The sequence below is a fragment of the Myodes glareolus genome, chromosome 20, assembly GCF_982192425.1.
Source record: "Myodes glareolus chromosome 20, mMyoGla1.1, whole genome shotgun sequence".
NCBI lineage: Eukaryota > Metazoa > Chordata > Mammalia > Rodentia > Cricetidae > Myodes > Myodes glareolus.
The window spans coordinates 21,510,062-21,527,073 of record NC_142045.1 but is presented as its reverse complement, the minus strand read 5'-3'; the positions used below and the strand labels follow the sequence as shown (position 1 = coordinate 21,527,073).

The window sequence follows — 17,012 nt, the reverse complement described above, 5'->3', positions numbered from 1 at the left end:
AATGATGCAGGGTTAATGAGGCAAATGCTTTCGGCCACAGTGGTTGAGCTCGTCCTGTCTTTTGCATCAGTGGTTCTCAACCTTCCTAATGCTGCGAGCCTGTAGTCAGTTCCTCATGTTGTTGTTATCATAAAATATTTTGCTGCTGCTACTTAACTGTATTTTACTACTGTTATGAATCATAATGTAAATATCTGTTATGCAGGATACTGATATGATATGTGACCCCAAAGGGGTCGTGACCTACAGGTTGAAGCCCACTGTTTTAAATGTTTCTGAGATCCTCCTCTGAGGATTAATCTAAGTTTACATGATTTACATTGTCAACAGTGTGATGAAGATTCACCCTTCAGGAACAAATCCAAAAATACTTAAAAGCAAAGAAAAGTGAATAGACATATTTAATATTATAGAAACTGAAAAGACTCATAGCCGGCCATAGTGTTACACACCTGTAATCCCAGCATGGAGGAGGCTGAGACAGGAGGATCACTGCGAGCCAGGCCAGGCCAACCAGGGCTACATAGTTTGACCCTGCCTCAAAGAACAATAGCAAGGAATTCGGAGGTAAAGCAAGGGCTCTGTGTTTTGTGAGCTTTTGAGTTGGGCAAACAGATTTACATCACAGCATGGCCATTGTCAAGCTTGGGCAACCCAACAAAAAGGTGTTAACCTTTTACTTTGTGTGCAAACTGGGCGTACTAATACCAGCTAACTTTTTGTGGGTGCTAAAGCATCTAGCTCTCACCTTGTCTGTTACAGACACTTGGAAGTATTATTTCTTCTGTTTCATCTTTTCTTAGACCACTGCCTCCCTAAATATTTTATAGTCTACTGTCACCATGTAGGTGCTCAGCAGACAGCTGTTGAACTCAGTATCCCCTGCTTTGTTTCTAAGATGTAATGATTAACCCTTGGGGTGCTTCCACTGTGACGTCATTGTTAGAGCGTAGCGTTACCAAGAGAAGTGCTGTGCTATCTTCAATAGTGGAACAGAATTTTCTCCCGGTCTCACCATTGTCTCTGGTTTGCTCTCCATCGACAGTTTTGAGAACAACTCACTTGCCCAACTTCTTATGCTACCACACGCTTGCTGTTTTTAATGGAGGCAGGAGCTGTGGTAAAATCAAAATTATCTCTTTGATTGACAACGTGAAGACATCTCTAAAAGAGCAACTTGTGAAATGGGACTTAAAGCTGTTGCTTTGGCATTCTGCTTTGACGTTTGTTTGCAGCTACATTTTTAACTATAATTAAGGGAATCTAAAATTTTGCATTTATATAAGAAATTAGAGTCTCATTTTCTTTGGGGACTGAGAATTAAAAAGTTAGCTTTTTAAAATAAATACCCTTAATTGCAAGTACTTCCTAATTTGCCTATTGTGTCAACACTAAAAATGTTCGTTTGAGAGAATCTGGTGAGATTGCGGGGTAGAGGGTTAGATAGTCAGCCGCAGCTCCCCTGAGAAACCTGCAAAAGAAAGGCAGTAAGACACAACATAGAAAGCCTTGCCTTGGCACAGGCTTGCACGAGCGTGGCCACTTGTGAAACATACAACCTCAGTCATTTGCTCTCTGTCTTCATTTCTTCTGACAATGAGAGACTTGTGTGGACATATTTCTATGAACTTAGAAGAACTATTGCACCCCCAGAGAGAAGAGCAGGCAGGCAGTATGTGTCTGCTATTGGATGAGGATGTGTTTCATCCTCCTCGAGCCTCTGGTCACAGCATTGGAAACGGGGCAGCTCCTCTCAGATTTTCTAGGGCTTCTGTCTTGCTGAAAAGGAGAGCTGGGAGTGACGTGGCTGTGTGAGATCCTGGTGGAAATCTCCTTTATTTGTTTCTTTGTAAAACTCAAATCAAGGGCCTAAGTCTATGGCATTTCTCATAATCCTAAGACATCGATATCTCTGGAACCAGTTCTCAGCACCCATGCTGGGCAGCTCACAACCACCTGTAACTACAACTCTTGGACATCCTGTGCTTATTTATTTATTTATTTATTGCCTCTGCAGGCACTTATACTCAAGTATACAAACCCACACCCAGACATGCAGATACACATAAATCAAAGTAAAATGAATTTTAAAAAGTGAATCCAAAACAAGAAAAGAGAAGAAAGAATTCGCACCAGATTGCAGATTACCAGAACTCTGCTATCCGGCCACATCTGATGAACACAAGGACAGCCATGTCTATTCTGTGATCCTGATCTTTTTGATTATCAGTGACATTTTAATTGAAGTGCTTCTTTGTTTCTGTGGGCAACTGCTCATTTCTTAATCAAATTTACTATTATATGATTCTACAATTGTACCTAGTTGAATAATATTTCTTAAAATTAGACCAATATATTTGTTTACTCTTGAGTTGATAGCAAATCACCATATACTTAGTGGCTAAGGAAACATAACATGTTGTCTTACAGTTCTATCTTTTCAGAAGTCCAAATGTCCTCATCACAATGAAAAACAAATTCACCAGAGAACTAGGAAGACACTGACAGGACAAGGCATATCTTGAGACCATACGTTTGCAAAAGGTTTATCTAATAAGGAATTTGTTTCCAGAACACAAAAAGACTATTAGAAACTCAGTTAGGAATATAAACAGTCTACTAAAAATGTGCAGACATTTTACTAAACAAGGCCAGTCGGCACACAAGGAAGTGTGACATTCCGTGCCTATGTATCTACCCAAGAGAAATGAAAGTAAATGCCCATACAAGCATGCAAAGGCACACTGGCTTCATTTGTAAAAGTCAAAGTCTGTGAACCAATCCAAATATTCATCAGTAGACGAATAGAGAACAAATCACAGTTGCGTTTGTTCAATGGAATACTACTCAGCGTAAAAATAAATGGACTAATGATGCATAGCACAGCAGATAAATTCAGAAAGAATTTACGCTGAATAAAAGGTGCTGGGACAAAAAGAACCCAGTGTATGGTTCCGTACTTACAGAAAGCATAGATACATTCTGAATATACAAAATAAATGGTGAGCAAACCATAGGTTCGCTGGAAAGAGCAGAGCATTATAAGGGAGTAGCATTGGGGATGCTCCAGCAGTTAAGAGTGCTCACTTGCAGAGAACCCAGGTTCAGTTTCCAGGGGATCCGATGTCCTCTTCTGACCTCCACTAGGCATGCACATGGTGCATGCACATGTATGCAGATAAACACTCATACACGTAAAAATCAAATAAATCAAAGAACGAAGAGAAAAAAATGACAAAGATGTACAACCTTCCCCAACATCTTTGGATCCAAGTAAGTTTTTAAAGGATTTTAAAAGCAGAGCTCTTCTGCCAACAGAACGAAGTATTTAACTCCCTTCCTAACATGCTAAGCTGAATCATGGAAAAGAAGCATATCCCATTCAGGGGGGGGGGGAGCAGAAGCTATGAACAAAGGTAGAACCAAAAAATAGTAGTGGGAGAAATCATCAGAGGTGAATCAAGAAATGTTCCCCAGTTCAGAGATTTCAGAGTTTGGAAGTGCTTTGCTGGGCCGGGTGACTTACGGTGTGTTCCCACTATAGTGAGGGCTGTGATCAGGTGACCTACAGTGTGTTCCCACTATAGTGAGGGCTGTGATCAGGTGACCTACAGTGTGTTCTCACTATGGTAAGGGCTGTGGTCAGGTGACCTACAGTGTGTTCTCACTATGGTAAGGGCTGTGGTCAGGTGACCTACAGTGCTCCCACTATGGTAAGGGCTGTGGTCAGGTGACCTACAGTGCTCCCACTATAGTGAGGCTATGCTATTCATACCCAGTTCTTACTGGAACTGGTCACGTGACATTGAAATCGGTCACGTGACATTGAAATCCGAAAGACCTTTTCAGATATCTCTGCTTTGATCATTTTTTGCTTTGTCTGCTGCAAGAGTCCCTCCTAAGGCAGGGTCCTGAAGCGATCAGTGCCTGGGGAGGTGGACAGCAGATGGCACAGCTGTGCGGAGAAAGCACATCTGCATTGTGCAGTGTTGAAGTTCCAGGCGTAGGGCTTGAGATATTATTACAGTAAAAACAGAGCAGCCAGGTGGAAGGATGGGTACATGAGTCAGACTCAAATTTATCTCAGCTGCGCATAAAATTTAGGCGTTGTCAGCATCGAAATGGAATTAGAAGACGAGTCTGCAGCAATGTCCAGGAGGACCACAGCAACCCCGTGTTTGCTGTTGCCCCACCTTGCCACCTTGAACCTCCTCATTTATCTCCCCTGCTCCAGTATCAAGGCCGCCACACAAGCAATCAGAGCCACTTGTGTCTGCCTCGCGCCCAAAGTCAACGTTCTCTTTTAACTCTCGGGACTTTAAACCGCACAGCTGCAGGGACTAATTTACCTGTCTCTGGGAACAGATGGGCCTGCTGTGTCCAGACAGAACAGTGGTGGTCTCTGCTCAAGAGACCTAACTACTCACTTGCCTATTGACCTGGAATTCTCTTACAAGTTTCAGAATCATGACTTAAGGCCTTAGAAGTGGGGCTCTGGACGTTAGAAAGGATAGGAGGAAATGGTGTGCGTTGCTGAGGAAATAGTCTATGGAGAATTTGCTGCTGAAGTCTACACCTTCAAAATTTTAATTGAAATATAGTTACATCATCCCCCCTTTCCTCCTTCCTATCCATCATATATATCCCCCTCCCAGATTCATGACTTTCCCCTCTTTAACCATTCTTATTATTTATACATATGAACAAATACATATCTAAATCCATCTGCTGAGTTTGTTCACCATTGCCTGTGTGCATGGTTCTAGGCTGGCCGCCTGGGACAGGACAACCATTTAGGGGACTTATCCTAGGGAGAGCTAATTCTCCCTCTCTCAGCAGTGTTAATTGCTTGTAGCTCTTTATCTAGGGGCGGGGCCTTATGAGGCCTGCCTCCCATTTACATTGGGATGTGGAAGGAGGTTTAAAAGAAATCCCACACTAGCTCAGAATAAATAAATGGTTATTTATTTAGGGGTAGACTCACAAATCAGAATCCTCTGCTGGAACGGAGATCAGAAACCAAATCCCGCAACCAGAAAAGAGGCCGGAGGCATGCTCTACAACAGCATAAATAGTATAAGAGGCCATGCCCCAGTGGGCGGGTAACTACTGGCTGTAGGATTTCCTACAGCACCTCCCCCTTTTGTTTAAATAAGAGAATTCTAAGCCTAATACAAAATTCTGATGTGAACTAATTGTTCAAGTTCCACCTAAGCAGCCATGTTGTTGAGATTTGTGGGTGTAGCTTCCCTATGATAACTAGAAGGGAGGGTCACAGGGGACTCCCTGGTCTCTGACTCTTATGATCTTTCTGTCTTCTGAGGTGCCCCCTGCTCTCTGGGTGCTGGAGCTGTGATGTAGATGTATCTGCTGTGGCCGGGTACCCCACAGCTAGTTCCTCTCTGCATTTTGACTAGTTGTGTTTCTCTGTACTGTCTCTTCCTGCTTCATAAAGAATCTTTTTGATGAGGGGTGAGAGTTCCAGTCATCAGTGGGCAGAAGGATAAATGTTTAGAGTGAACATAGAAATTATTCTGGTTTAAGAGAGTGGAAGCAGGGAGGAAAGAGGAATTAGATAACACATAGGATGCTTGAAAAAGATGTAGAGAATCATTATTTTATATTTCCCTAAAGCCACATACAATACAGATATGCAGATACATATGTATGTGGTTTAAGTGACGTTATAGCACTTGGGGTGATGATACTCCTCCCAAGAGCCGTCGATTGTCGAATCTAACACCCCCACTCCCCTGTACCAAACAGGATAAACCTCCTTTCAAGATGTTAGCCAGGGGAGTCCGAGAGAGGCCCCAAAACAATGTAGGCTGTGTCGTTCTTGGTGTTCTGTGTCGTTGTTCTTGTTCAGCTTGCTGAAGACACCACACACTTTGGACATAGGCCTGGGAAGGGACTGAGCTGGAGCTGACCCGAAAGCCTCCTCCCTGAGGACTGCTCTCACCGTCCTGGGTGCAGGGCAAGCTGCTAAAGCAGGAATGACCATAATCCCACCCAGCTGCGGGTAGTGATGCTCGCGTGTTGTCCGTAACTAAGCATGTTCTAACTATGAAGGCTGGCTTAGCAGGCAGGAAACCATGCCTGGTGCGGGAACGTTTGTCAACTATGTGACTAGTGAGACCATGATCTTAGACGAGAACCTACTGTACCTTCTTAACTGACTTTAGATGTGTGGCTAGGTTAAACATAGCAATTTCCTCCAATATTGGTCACGTCCTTATGAAACTCTTCAGAATCCTTTTGTCCAGCTTTCTGTAATGCGGCACACAATTAACATTAGCACCCCAGACCCTCCTGCTGCTCAGTAATCAGTCATCACCACTGACCGAGTGTTGCTCCCCCTTTTAATTCCTGGCCTCTCGCACCTCTGGTAACCACTACTCGGTCCTCAGATTCTGAGATCAAGGTTGTGTAACCCACACATGAGTGGAGTCATGCAGCTCTTGTCTTTATGTGCCTGCCTTATTTCACTTAACACAGTGATCACCAGTTCTACCCGCCTTGTCACGGATTGTGTTGTCCATTGTGCTGTCCATTGTGTTTCATTGCCAGGTTTTCTGTGGTCATGTGTGGATGCTGGCTTCTTTCCATTTCTTGGCTATTGCTGCGGTGCACATGGGAGTGCAGACGTCTCTTTGACACACTGTCCCCCTCCCTTGGATATACACCCAGCAATGAGAGCTGGACCATATGGTGCTTCTATTTTTAGTTGTTTTCTTTTTTTAAGGACCTTCCATCTTGTTCTCCAAAATGGCAACACTAATTTACATTCCCAGCAACACTGAGAAAGGGCTCCCTCTTCTCTTCTCATTCTGTAACAGCCCGTTCTCATGGGGACACATTGATAGCTCACATCCGCTTCCATCTGCGTTTCCTGGGGGCTGGTGGGATTGAGCACCGTGCACACGCCTGTTGAGGCGCGAGCCCGTCTTCTTCTCAGACATGTCTACTGTACGTTTTTTTATCAGGTTGGCTTTTGCTGTTATTTGAATTCCTTCTATCTAGATATCCACTCCCTATCTGATATGTGGTTTACCAGTATGGCCTCCCATGATGTGTGCTGCTTCTTCACCCTGAAGGCTGCTTCCTCTGCACACATTTTGTGCTGTGTCGTAATCCATTTGTCATTTCTTTTTATTTTTTGACTGTGATATTCAGGTCTTGCCACACACACACACACACAAAAGACCTTGCCCGTTCATATGTCCTAAAAGTTTCCTCTACATTTTCTTCTAGTAGTTTCATTTTTCCAGGTCTTGATGTTTGAGCCTTTAATTCATTTTTAGGATTTTGCATCTGGTCAGTTAAGGGATCTAATTTCATTCTTCTGTCTACTCAATCATTATTTTAAGTGACTGTCCGTTCTCCTCTGCATGCTGGCAGTATTTGTTAGAAGTCAGTTGGCTACTCCGTGGATCCAGGCGCCCACTCCTTCTTTTCCAGGGGTGGTTGTCTCTGTCAGTTTCATGTTCTTTGATTATCTCAACCCTGCAGTTTATTTTGAAATTATTTAGTATAATTCTTTCTGCTTTTTTCTTTGCTAAACATTGCTTTATCTATAAAGGCTTTTGTATGTGCATGTATGTGTGTATGTGTGTGTGCATTTATATATATGTATGTGCATACACACATGCATGTGTCTCCTAGAGAGCTTTCAGGGTTGTTTTCCCTGGTTCTCAGAAGAATGTCTTTGTTATGGATTGTTATGGATTGTTAATGAATCTATAAGACAACTTTTGGTGATACGTACATTTTGATAGTATTGATTCATCCAATCTATAAACACAGGATGTATTTTGATTTAGTGTGTCTTTTCAATTTTTAAATACTATTTTGTATAGTTTTCATTGTAGAGACTGTTCACCCTTTTGGTTAGATTTACTCCCATGCGTTTTATTTTTTATAGTTACTGAAAAATAGGGTAACTTTCTTGATGTCTGTTTTAAAAGCACTAACTTTCACACTTTGTGTCCTGCAACTTCGCTAAACTTGTACATTAATTCCCTAGGTGTTTGGTGGAGTGTGAGTTTTTCTATATATTAGACCATGTCATCTGCAAATAGCGACAGTTTGACATCCTCGTTTCCAATTTAGATGCTTTCATTCTTTGCCTTGCTTGATCGTTCTGCCTGAGGCTTTCAGTCCTGTGTTGAATACAAGTGATGGTCTTGTTCTAGGTGCTATGACAGAATACTTTTAGCCTTTTCTCATGGAATACAAATTATGTGTTACCTTATTGTATTTGCCATTGCTGTGTTGAAGTATATATGTTCTTTACCTAAGTATATATGTTGTCTACTGTTGAATGTTTAATTTTATCAAATGCATTTTTAATGAATCGTGGTGATCAAATAGTTTTTGTCCTTCATTTTGATGGTTTATTTTGCTTACTGATTTACATATGTTTAACTATTATGAATAATGATAATATTCTTTTTTATATGTGCTAATATTTTGTTGAAGATTTTTATATCTATGTTCATGGGGTAATTAACCTGTTAGAACTGAGTGTTCTTCTGTGGTTAGGGTAGCAACAGGATAAGGCTGGCATTGCCGACTGTGGCTGGAGAGATTACCTCATACTCGTTCCATTTTGTGGACTCGTTGAGGAGGAACTAGACTTCAGTCCTCTTTAAATGTGTGGTGGAACTCGGCAGTGCAATTGTCTTGTCCTGGCCTTTTCTTTGATTGGAGACTGTTTTTAAATCACGGATTCAGTTTCATTACTTGTTATTGATCTCTTCGGCTTTCCTCTGCTTTATGGTTCAGCCGTGGTAAAGTGTGTAGGTTCCAGAAATTATCCATTTCTGTGGATCCATTGCAATGTCTCTTTTCTTCTCTGATTTTTTTTATTTATTTATTTATTTATTTATTTATTTATTTATTTATTTATTTATTTGAGTTAGGGACTATGTATCCCTGGCTGTCCTGGAACTTGCTAAGTAAACAAGACTGGCCTTGACCTCACAGAAATCTATCTGCTTATGCTGGGATTAAAATAGTTTGCTGACAATATCTGATTTTTTAAGGCCTTTTTTTTCAGTGCACAGGGGGTAGAGGTGTGTGACTTAAGTCGCGGGCACTCCAGGGAGCAGAAGCAGATGCTGGATCCTGAGGAGCTGCAGTTCCAGGTGGTAGCAAGCCACAGGTGGGGCTAGGAGCCAGCGCGGGCCTCTGCGAGCAGTATGCGCTCTGACTGTCAAGCCATCTCCAGTCCCCAGGTCTTCATATTTTCATCTTTGGTGTTCGAGTCGATTTGGTTTTTCTCTACTTGATGCAAGATCAGGCCAACTGGTGTTGTGGGAGTAACTTCCGCTGCCTCAACCAATAGCTGCTAAAATACCAGCCCACTGGGGCATGGTATATTTCTCTTTTAAAAAGAGAAGCAGATCCGGATCAGGCCCTCTTGGTTCCGGTGCTTGCTCCCGGCTCCTGCTCCCGGCTCCTGCTCCCGGCTCCTGCTCCCGGCTCCTGCTCCAGCGACTATTGGTTGAGGCAGCGGAAGTTACTCCCACAACAAACTGGGAACCTCAATAGAAAAACAAAATGCCTCTCTCACACTGGCCTTTAGTCAAGTCTGTGGGGCATTTTCTTTTCTTTTTTCCTTTTTTCCAACATAGTATTTTTATTAATTATTTGGGAATTTCATACAATGCCCCCAACCACATTCATTTCCCATACCTCCCAGGTCCACTCCCCCACTTTTGCGTTCCCACTCAACCCCACTGAAAAGAAAAATACATTAAATCCAATTTATATTTCCCATATACTCATTGGAGCATGGTCAAACTCCCAGTGGCCAGTCCCTCAGAGAAAATTGAGGTCTTCCCCACTCCCACCAGAAGCCATCAACTGTGGAGAGCGACCCTTCAGCATCTGCACCACAACATTTAAGGACTCTCTTCAGTACATTCCTGTCTGTACTGTTCCTTCTCTTCTCTTTTTCCTTTTCCTTTTTCTTTTTTCTCTTCTTGCTTTTCTTATTTTTTCTTTTGAGACCTGCCATTTTTCGTTGTTTTGGAGGTAGTGCTGCATAGATCTGCAGGTCTATCACCTGCCACCTAATTGCTCCTCTGTGGGTTTCTCAGGCTCCTTGGACCTGGCCGCAGCCCTGGGACTACCGCCACCTTGGATCAAGCCCTGCGTTTTCTTGATTAATGCCTGGTGTGGGTAGTGTGATTCCTGGGCAGGTGGTACTGGTTGTGTGAGAAAGTAAACTGAGCAGACTGTGGAGAGCAAACCAGTGTTTCTTTATGGTCTTTGCTTCAGTTCCTCTCTCCAGGTTCCTGCCTTGGCTTTGCTCAGTGCTGACCGTGGCTAGGGTCTAAATCAAGTAGATGCCGTACTCCCCAAGTTACTCTGGCTTATGGTCAACCTAGCAATTGAAAGCAAACTATGGCTGTATTTTCATTATCTACTTCGTTGTCTGATATTTATTATCTCTTTCCTTCTAATTTTGGTTTGGTTTGTCAGTTCTGTGACATGCAGCCCGAGGCTGTGGATCTTCTGTTTTGTTCACAGTCACTGATTACTGTGAACTTGCCTCTCGACACTGTTTTGCCCCATCCTGTAGCTTTGATATGTGTGTCTCCATTCTCATTTGCTTCAAGAAATGGAAAACATTCAACTTATTCATTTATTCATTGTTGTTTAAGAATAAGTTATTTAACATTCTCTTGTTTGTAGAGTATTGAAAATTTTCCTACTGATTTCTAATTTTATTGTAGTGTGATTGAAAGGATACTTGATATGACTTTAGGGATTGTTTTAAATCTTGTGTGCACAGTGTGAAGGGTGTGTCTGTGTGCGTGTGCACATGCGTGCACGTGCATGTATGCACATGCCATTGCACATAGATGGAGGACAACCTCAGGTATTGGACCTCACCTCCCACCATGTTTGATCCTGCATCTTCTGTTCACCCTGCATACCCCAGGCTAACAGACTCGTGGGATTCTTGGATGCTGTGTCTGCTTCCCATCTTGCTGTAGGAGTTCTGATATTATGGACCCATGCTGCCATGGCTAGCTTCTGGTGGGCTCCGAGGCTCTGAACTCAGGTCTACACACTTGTCTGGCAAGCGCTTTCCCCAGTGGTCACCTCCTTAGCCCTTGACTTCAGTTTTTAAATTGTCCAGGCTTCTCTTCTGGCCAGCGGCTCGCGAATGGATGTGATGACTCAGGGGAGTGACAGGACTGAGGTGACTCCGGGATTTCAATCCAAAGCAATGTCTGCCTTGTTAAAGTGTGTTTGCATATTATGTTGTGGGAAAATAGCCTCCGAGACAGGCCTTGCAGCTTGGGAGGATCACAAGGCGGGAGTCCTCTCTCATCTGTCGGTTTTGTGGCTTTCAGGGAATTGATGCTGGTTGCCCATCAGAAGAGCATCGAGCAGATGCAGGAAACCCTGAGACAGAAGCTGCTGAGTGACGAGAGCTGGAGAGAGAAGGTGACCCTGGCTCCCATCAGCGTGAATCTTGTCTGCTTTAGAAACACTCTGTTGTCCTGCCAGAAGGCTGGTCCAGATAGATTTCATTGCTACTCTGAATACTTCTGGTTCCATTTGGAATTTCCCATTCCAAATATACTTAAGATATATGCATTTTCCAAAATATTAGACAATGTGATACAAAGTAAAAAGAGAAAATGAAAAATAGAAATTGAAATTTTGTAATGTTAGGATATTTCTCAGTTCTTATGCAGAAAACCATAATTTTAATCTTTAAATATTTACTTTTTTCCATCTAGTGTCAGAATCTGTATTTGATCATATTTGTTAAAGAATAGAAATACTGATAATTCTCACTTCTTTGCTTCTAAGATAAGAGAATAGAAATGATTTAAAATTATTAGTTAGGAAATTTGACCAGTTTACTCTGGCATTAAATAATGAGCATTTCTCTGTCTACCCCTAAGAACCATTTGCTCCCAGAGCATGAAAAATGTACACTATGGTCTTTGGACTTTGCTGTATTTTTCAGGGTTTCAACAATGAATAACTTAAATACAGCCAGATAGAGCAAGTCACGCTTCTTAAGCTGTTAGTCTCCGCTTTCTCCACATGCACAGCCCTATCGCAATGGAGGGCTGATGAAACCCTCCCTGCCACAAATTTCAGTACTCCTCTGATGCCTGGAACCACCCTGGGCTGGAGCCTTGGCCTCTCCGCCCTTCTCTCCACCCATGATGTCTTGTACCCAGCATAGCGCTTCTCCCTCAGCTTCCTCATTTGTTGCAGCAAACTGTGGGTGGCGCTAGGTTTGGAATCCAAGGCCACGCACATGCTAGGCAAAGCCCGATCCGCGAACTGTACCCAGCCCTCAGTGCGCTGTCGTCCTTCGACTTAAAAGCTCTCCAGAACCGGAGCTTTCTGCCGAAGTCCACGTGGTGCGGCTGTGCTCTGTGTAATTTGTTGCACCACTCTCGGTTTCTCGTTGAGGATTGGGTCCTGTTACTTGCCACCTCAGCCCCCTTCAAGCTATTGCCTCCTCTAACAGTCCTGCACTGTGCCACCCAGCATATCGAAACCATTCACGCTCTGCTAATGCTCTGCCAGATTCTAAATTTGTTACTTCCACTCCCCGTTTTCAAACATCCTCAACGAGCACTAACGCGCTGTGAACAGGTGCCTTCCCCCTCGTCCTTAGCTAGATTAAGGCTACCGGATGACCATCTGGGTATGGCGTTACACACCTGCTAACCCAGTGCTAAGGCTGAGGCAGGAAGAGTATGACTTTGAGGCCAGCCTGGACTGAAGAGACGCTGTGCCGAGAAGAAAGTCCCTGTTGTACATGGGGGAATAGAAGCTGAGCCTATGGGCTGCAGTTGCTATAGATGCCCCAGCTAACTCCATATAGCCGACCTTGTCTTGCTTGTGTAAAGCTCCCACTTCTAATTTTTGATGATATTTGATGTACTTAGTTGGATGGCCTACTCTTATTTGTTTCCCCAATCCTTATCATTTGAATATCTAAATACTCAAAAAGACGATCTTCCTAGCATGTGCCAGGCCCTGGGTTCCATTTCAGCACCACCAAAACTATCAGACAAACAGTCCAAAATATCCTTTAGCGCCAGATGTTAAAATAGTTTGGGCACTGTGGCGAAGACCTAGAACAGTAGACTGCTATGGCCACAGAATTTGAGATGAAAGCAACTCTTTGAAGAACAGTTTATGGATATTTATTATGAGACATTCTCTAAATGTCCCATGTTTTAACTCCAAGATTGTTGTGGTAGAGTTAACTGGATAGAGATATAACAATTATTTTCTCTACCCCCCCCCCCCGAGCTCTTCATCTTAGAACATTAAAATGGCTGAACGTTCCTGCCTTTCCCTGAGATGCTCTCCACACCCCCAATCCCACTGGGGTTTTTAGGTACATCCCATTGCAAAAGGATCTTTATGGCTCATTCCGGTTCTTCTGCTCAGAGATTAAGCTAAGCCTAGCATCTGACATTAAGGAAAAATCAGTGTTCTTGCTTTCTACAAAGTTAATCCCATGGTGAAAAGAATCCTGTGTCATATTGTAACCGTTCTTCTTAAGTGCTTGCCTTGTCTCCAGGACATCATGCTTGTCTCACAGATGGCCCTGGGTGTATAATCTCCTGTAGTGAAAACAGCTGTCTCGTTCTGTTGAGAGGACTGCATGTCTTAATAAATGTTACTGTTTAGCCAGCAGTAAATCACACTCCGGCCAGTAAAGCCGGAGAATGATAAGAATGTCTTGATTGTGTTAGCTATTAAGACTGTGAATAAAAAAGTTCCCTAAAAGTCCTCTCATGAGAAAGGAGAATCACTAATATGACATTGTCATCTCTTTCTTGGGTCACTGTGCCTTTGCGTAGGAATGAAATGTTCTCTTTACAAGTATATACTGCACAAATTAAAATAAACTTAATAACTTAAATGCTTTTAACATTTTAAAAAGTAGATAGCAATCTGTGCCTTGCTTAATTATTTTAGAGTATGTAAAAAACACACATAATAGGATCAATAGTTGCCATGCAACAAAGAGAGCACATTTTCAAATAACTGTTTACTGATTGTCATGATTTTTTGTTTAAGTATTGCCTGGATACAAAGAAAGCAAATTAGTGTGCACGATGAACCTTTTAAATTGGTTCCGAGTGCACAGTGTATTGTTACTAATAATTTAAAATCTTGTGGTGGAAAACCCTCTTGCAGCCTGAATAATTACATAACCAATTTATATCAGTTGTTGACACTCACTTTTTAGTACAGCAGACAAATTCCGACCAAATATTTTCTTAGATTGTCATTAACATATTACAGTCTAGAAACATTTGGAAGTGTACTAACGACCTCATTTTTAGTACATAGACCTCTTACAAACAAACAAACCTTTGACCATAACAACCAGATTAACAGGGAAATACAGAGATGTAAACTTCACTTCAGGAAATAATAAACTCCAGATTTGCCAGGTTGGTGGCGCATATCTTTAATCCCAACAGTGGGGAGGCAGAAACAGGACCTCTGTGAATTTGAAGTCAGCATGGTCTACACAGAAGAGTTCCAGGCTGCCCAGGACTACATGGTGAGACCCTGTCTCAACAAACAAGCAGAAGAGAAATAATAAATTGAAAATTAGAAGGAATTTTTAAAAAGCTCATTCTTTTTCCAGTAAAATGTTCAAATGGCCATATGACTCCTAATGTGTTCTAACATTCAATCAATGGACGTTAAAAAGACAAGCACACAAAATCTAAAGTTTGACAGTGATGGAGTTATTTATAAATGTCATTTTTAATTGTACATAATAAACATATGGCTAAAGTATTGAGAGCATAGCTTAATTTTGAATTAATAAAATCTAAACATTTTAGACCTGAAATCATCTGCTAGGAATGTGTGATACCAACCAACCATCCAGATAACAAAATGGCCCCCATTGTTAGAGTGCTTGCGAAACACCAGGTTTTGTGCAGAATAATTTTTATAAGTGGACTTTAACTTTTATGACATTATTGTTCCAGTTTTACAGATGAAAAATAACCAGGACTGGGAGAAGTTAGGTAATATATCAAGGCTGCAGAGCAAGGAAATGAGCGGATACTAACTTCATCCTCCAGTATCCAAAGTTTCCAAGACGTCTGCATTTCACCAGGGTCCAGTCTCCATGACCAGATTTATTCTTCCATCTGAGCAAATAAACCCCTGGAGTAAAAGTCAGAAAATAGCAGTTGCGAGACATCTGCCAGGGTAGGACCTGTGAGTGGGTAGCTTGGCCCCCTGAAAGTCTTCAGGTTGTGACACGGGAGAGTGGAAAAACAGGCTAAGCTTGGCAGGTTCTTTGAACCGAGGAATCCATGGAGAGGAGATTAGCAACAGTTCTCAAAACAGTGTTTGCAGAAGAGCGTTCCAGAGAGGAAGGATGCAGGTGAATGGTCAACATGTATGTGTGGGGGAGCTTTAGTCAGGGAAGGCCAGTCTGAGAGAAGTAAAGAAAAGAATGAAACACTCACATTCAGCCAGGCATTAGCCTGTTTTAACCAGACAGCCCAGAAAACCTGTAATATGCAGGACACTCAGAAGGCTCTTCCATAATTAGCATTCCATCATTGGGCACTGTTAGCCCTGCATAAAATGATGATCTGGTCCTGATAGAGGTCGAAAGGAAGACCTAAAACAAGCTGATTTTTGTCTGTGTGTGTGTGTTTGTTTCTTTGTTTGCTTGTTTTTTGAGACAGGGTGTCTTTGTATGGCATTGGCTATCCTGGAACTAGCTTGTTAGATCAGGCTAACCTCAGACTCGCAGAGATCTACCTGCCTCTGCTTCCCAAGTGATGGAATTTGAGGTGTGAGCCACTACTGTCAAACTAAGATATTCTACTGTTTCTTAGAATAGATAGCACACATAACTATAGAAATACCAACATACCCAGATTCTGGGAGACAAACAGATCCCAAACATTGCTCCTACTAAGGTAACATTCACGATGTCTGCTGTCTGCTTATTTATTAAAATACAAGTGAAATATCACTACATTTCCCCCTTTTTGTCTAAAATTAAAGAAGTCTACAACTAACATAAGAAAACTATGTGTAATAAGTACAATGACATTATATAATATATACAGACAATAAATACATCAACAATATTTAGTCCATTTGTATTTGACAAATTCACAGAAAATACTCCATATCTATCCTATCTTGGTGTGTCCAAAGTCTTATTGATCATTTCCACACACAGAAATAACTAGAAGAATAGAACTCATAATGAAAAGAAAAATCAATGAATAGAAACTGACCCAAAGGGGCCTGTGACTTGCCCCAGTCTCCCGGAGGACCCAGCTTCAGTCCCTGGCAACCACTTGGTATCTGTAACTCCAGTACCAAAGGATCTGATGCCCTCTTCTTAAATCTATGGGCACTGCACATACATGATGCACAGACATATGTTCAGGCACAACACTCATGCCCATAAAATAAAAAATAAATATTTCAAATGATTCAGAAAGATACGGATGTTAAGATTAGAAGATAAAACAGTTGCCGTGAGTGCTTGCCACACGCTGAGAAATAAAGGAAATTTCCATCGTGTTAAGTTTAGTCACGCAAGCTATAAACAAGATGTAGATAGAAAAATGCAATACAGACAAGAGTACACTGAACCAATGGGAAATTAGACACCCACAGGAAAGGCCCAGTCCACCTTAAAACACAGCAAATAGAAAAGCTTTTACATGAAAACGAGATTTTCTCTTAAAGTCTCAAAACATGAAAGCAGACCATGCGTGTGCTATGACATCTGCAGTTAGGATTCCTGAAGATCAGAGAAGAGGAGGGGAGACAGAAGTGTCCGAATAAATGATGGCAAAATGTTGATGAATTAAACTTAAGTAGATTGGCCAAGCTCACCAGACCACAAGCACAAGAAAGCAAAGACACTAAAGGACATTATAATCCAATCTCTCAAAACAAGTGATAAATTTTCCTTTAAAAAAAAAAACAAATCAGGAGGGTCG

General features: G+C 42.0%; 1 protein-coding gene across 4 annotated transcripts in view; it reads left to right on the top strand.

Annotated features, from left to right (window-relative positions):
- Positions 1–17,012, top strand: part of Lekr1 (leucine, glutamate and lysine rich 1) — a 164,522-nt gene that overhangs the window by 115,783 nt on the left and 31,727 nt on the right. For all 4 annotated transcript variants that reach the window (XM_085682469.2, XM_087899464.1, XM_085682470.2 and 1 more), the window contains one exon: positions 11,373–11,466. In XM_085682469.2, coding sequence (XP_085538595.2) covers positions 11,373–11,466 — 94 coding nt within the window. The remainder of the gene's footprint in view (positions 1–11,372; positions 11,467–17,012) is intronic.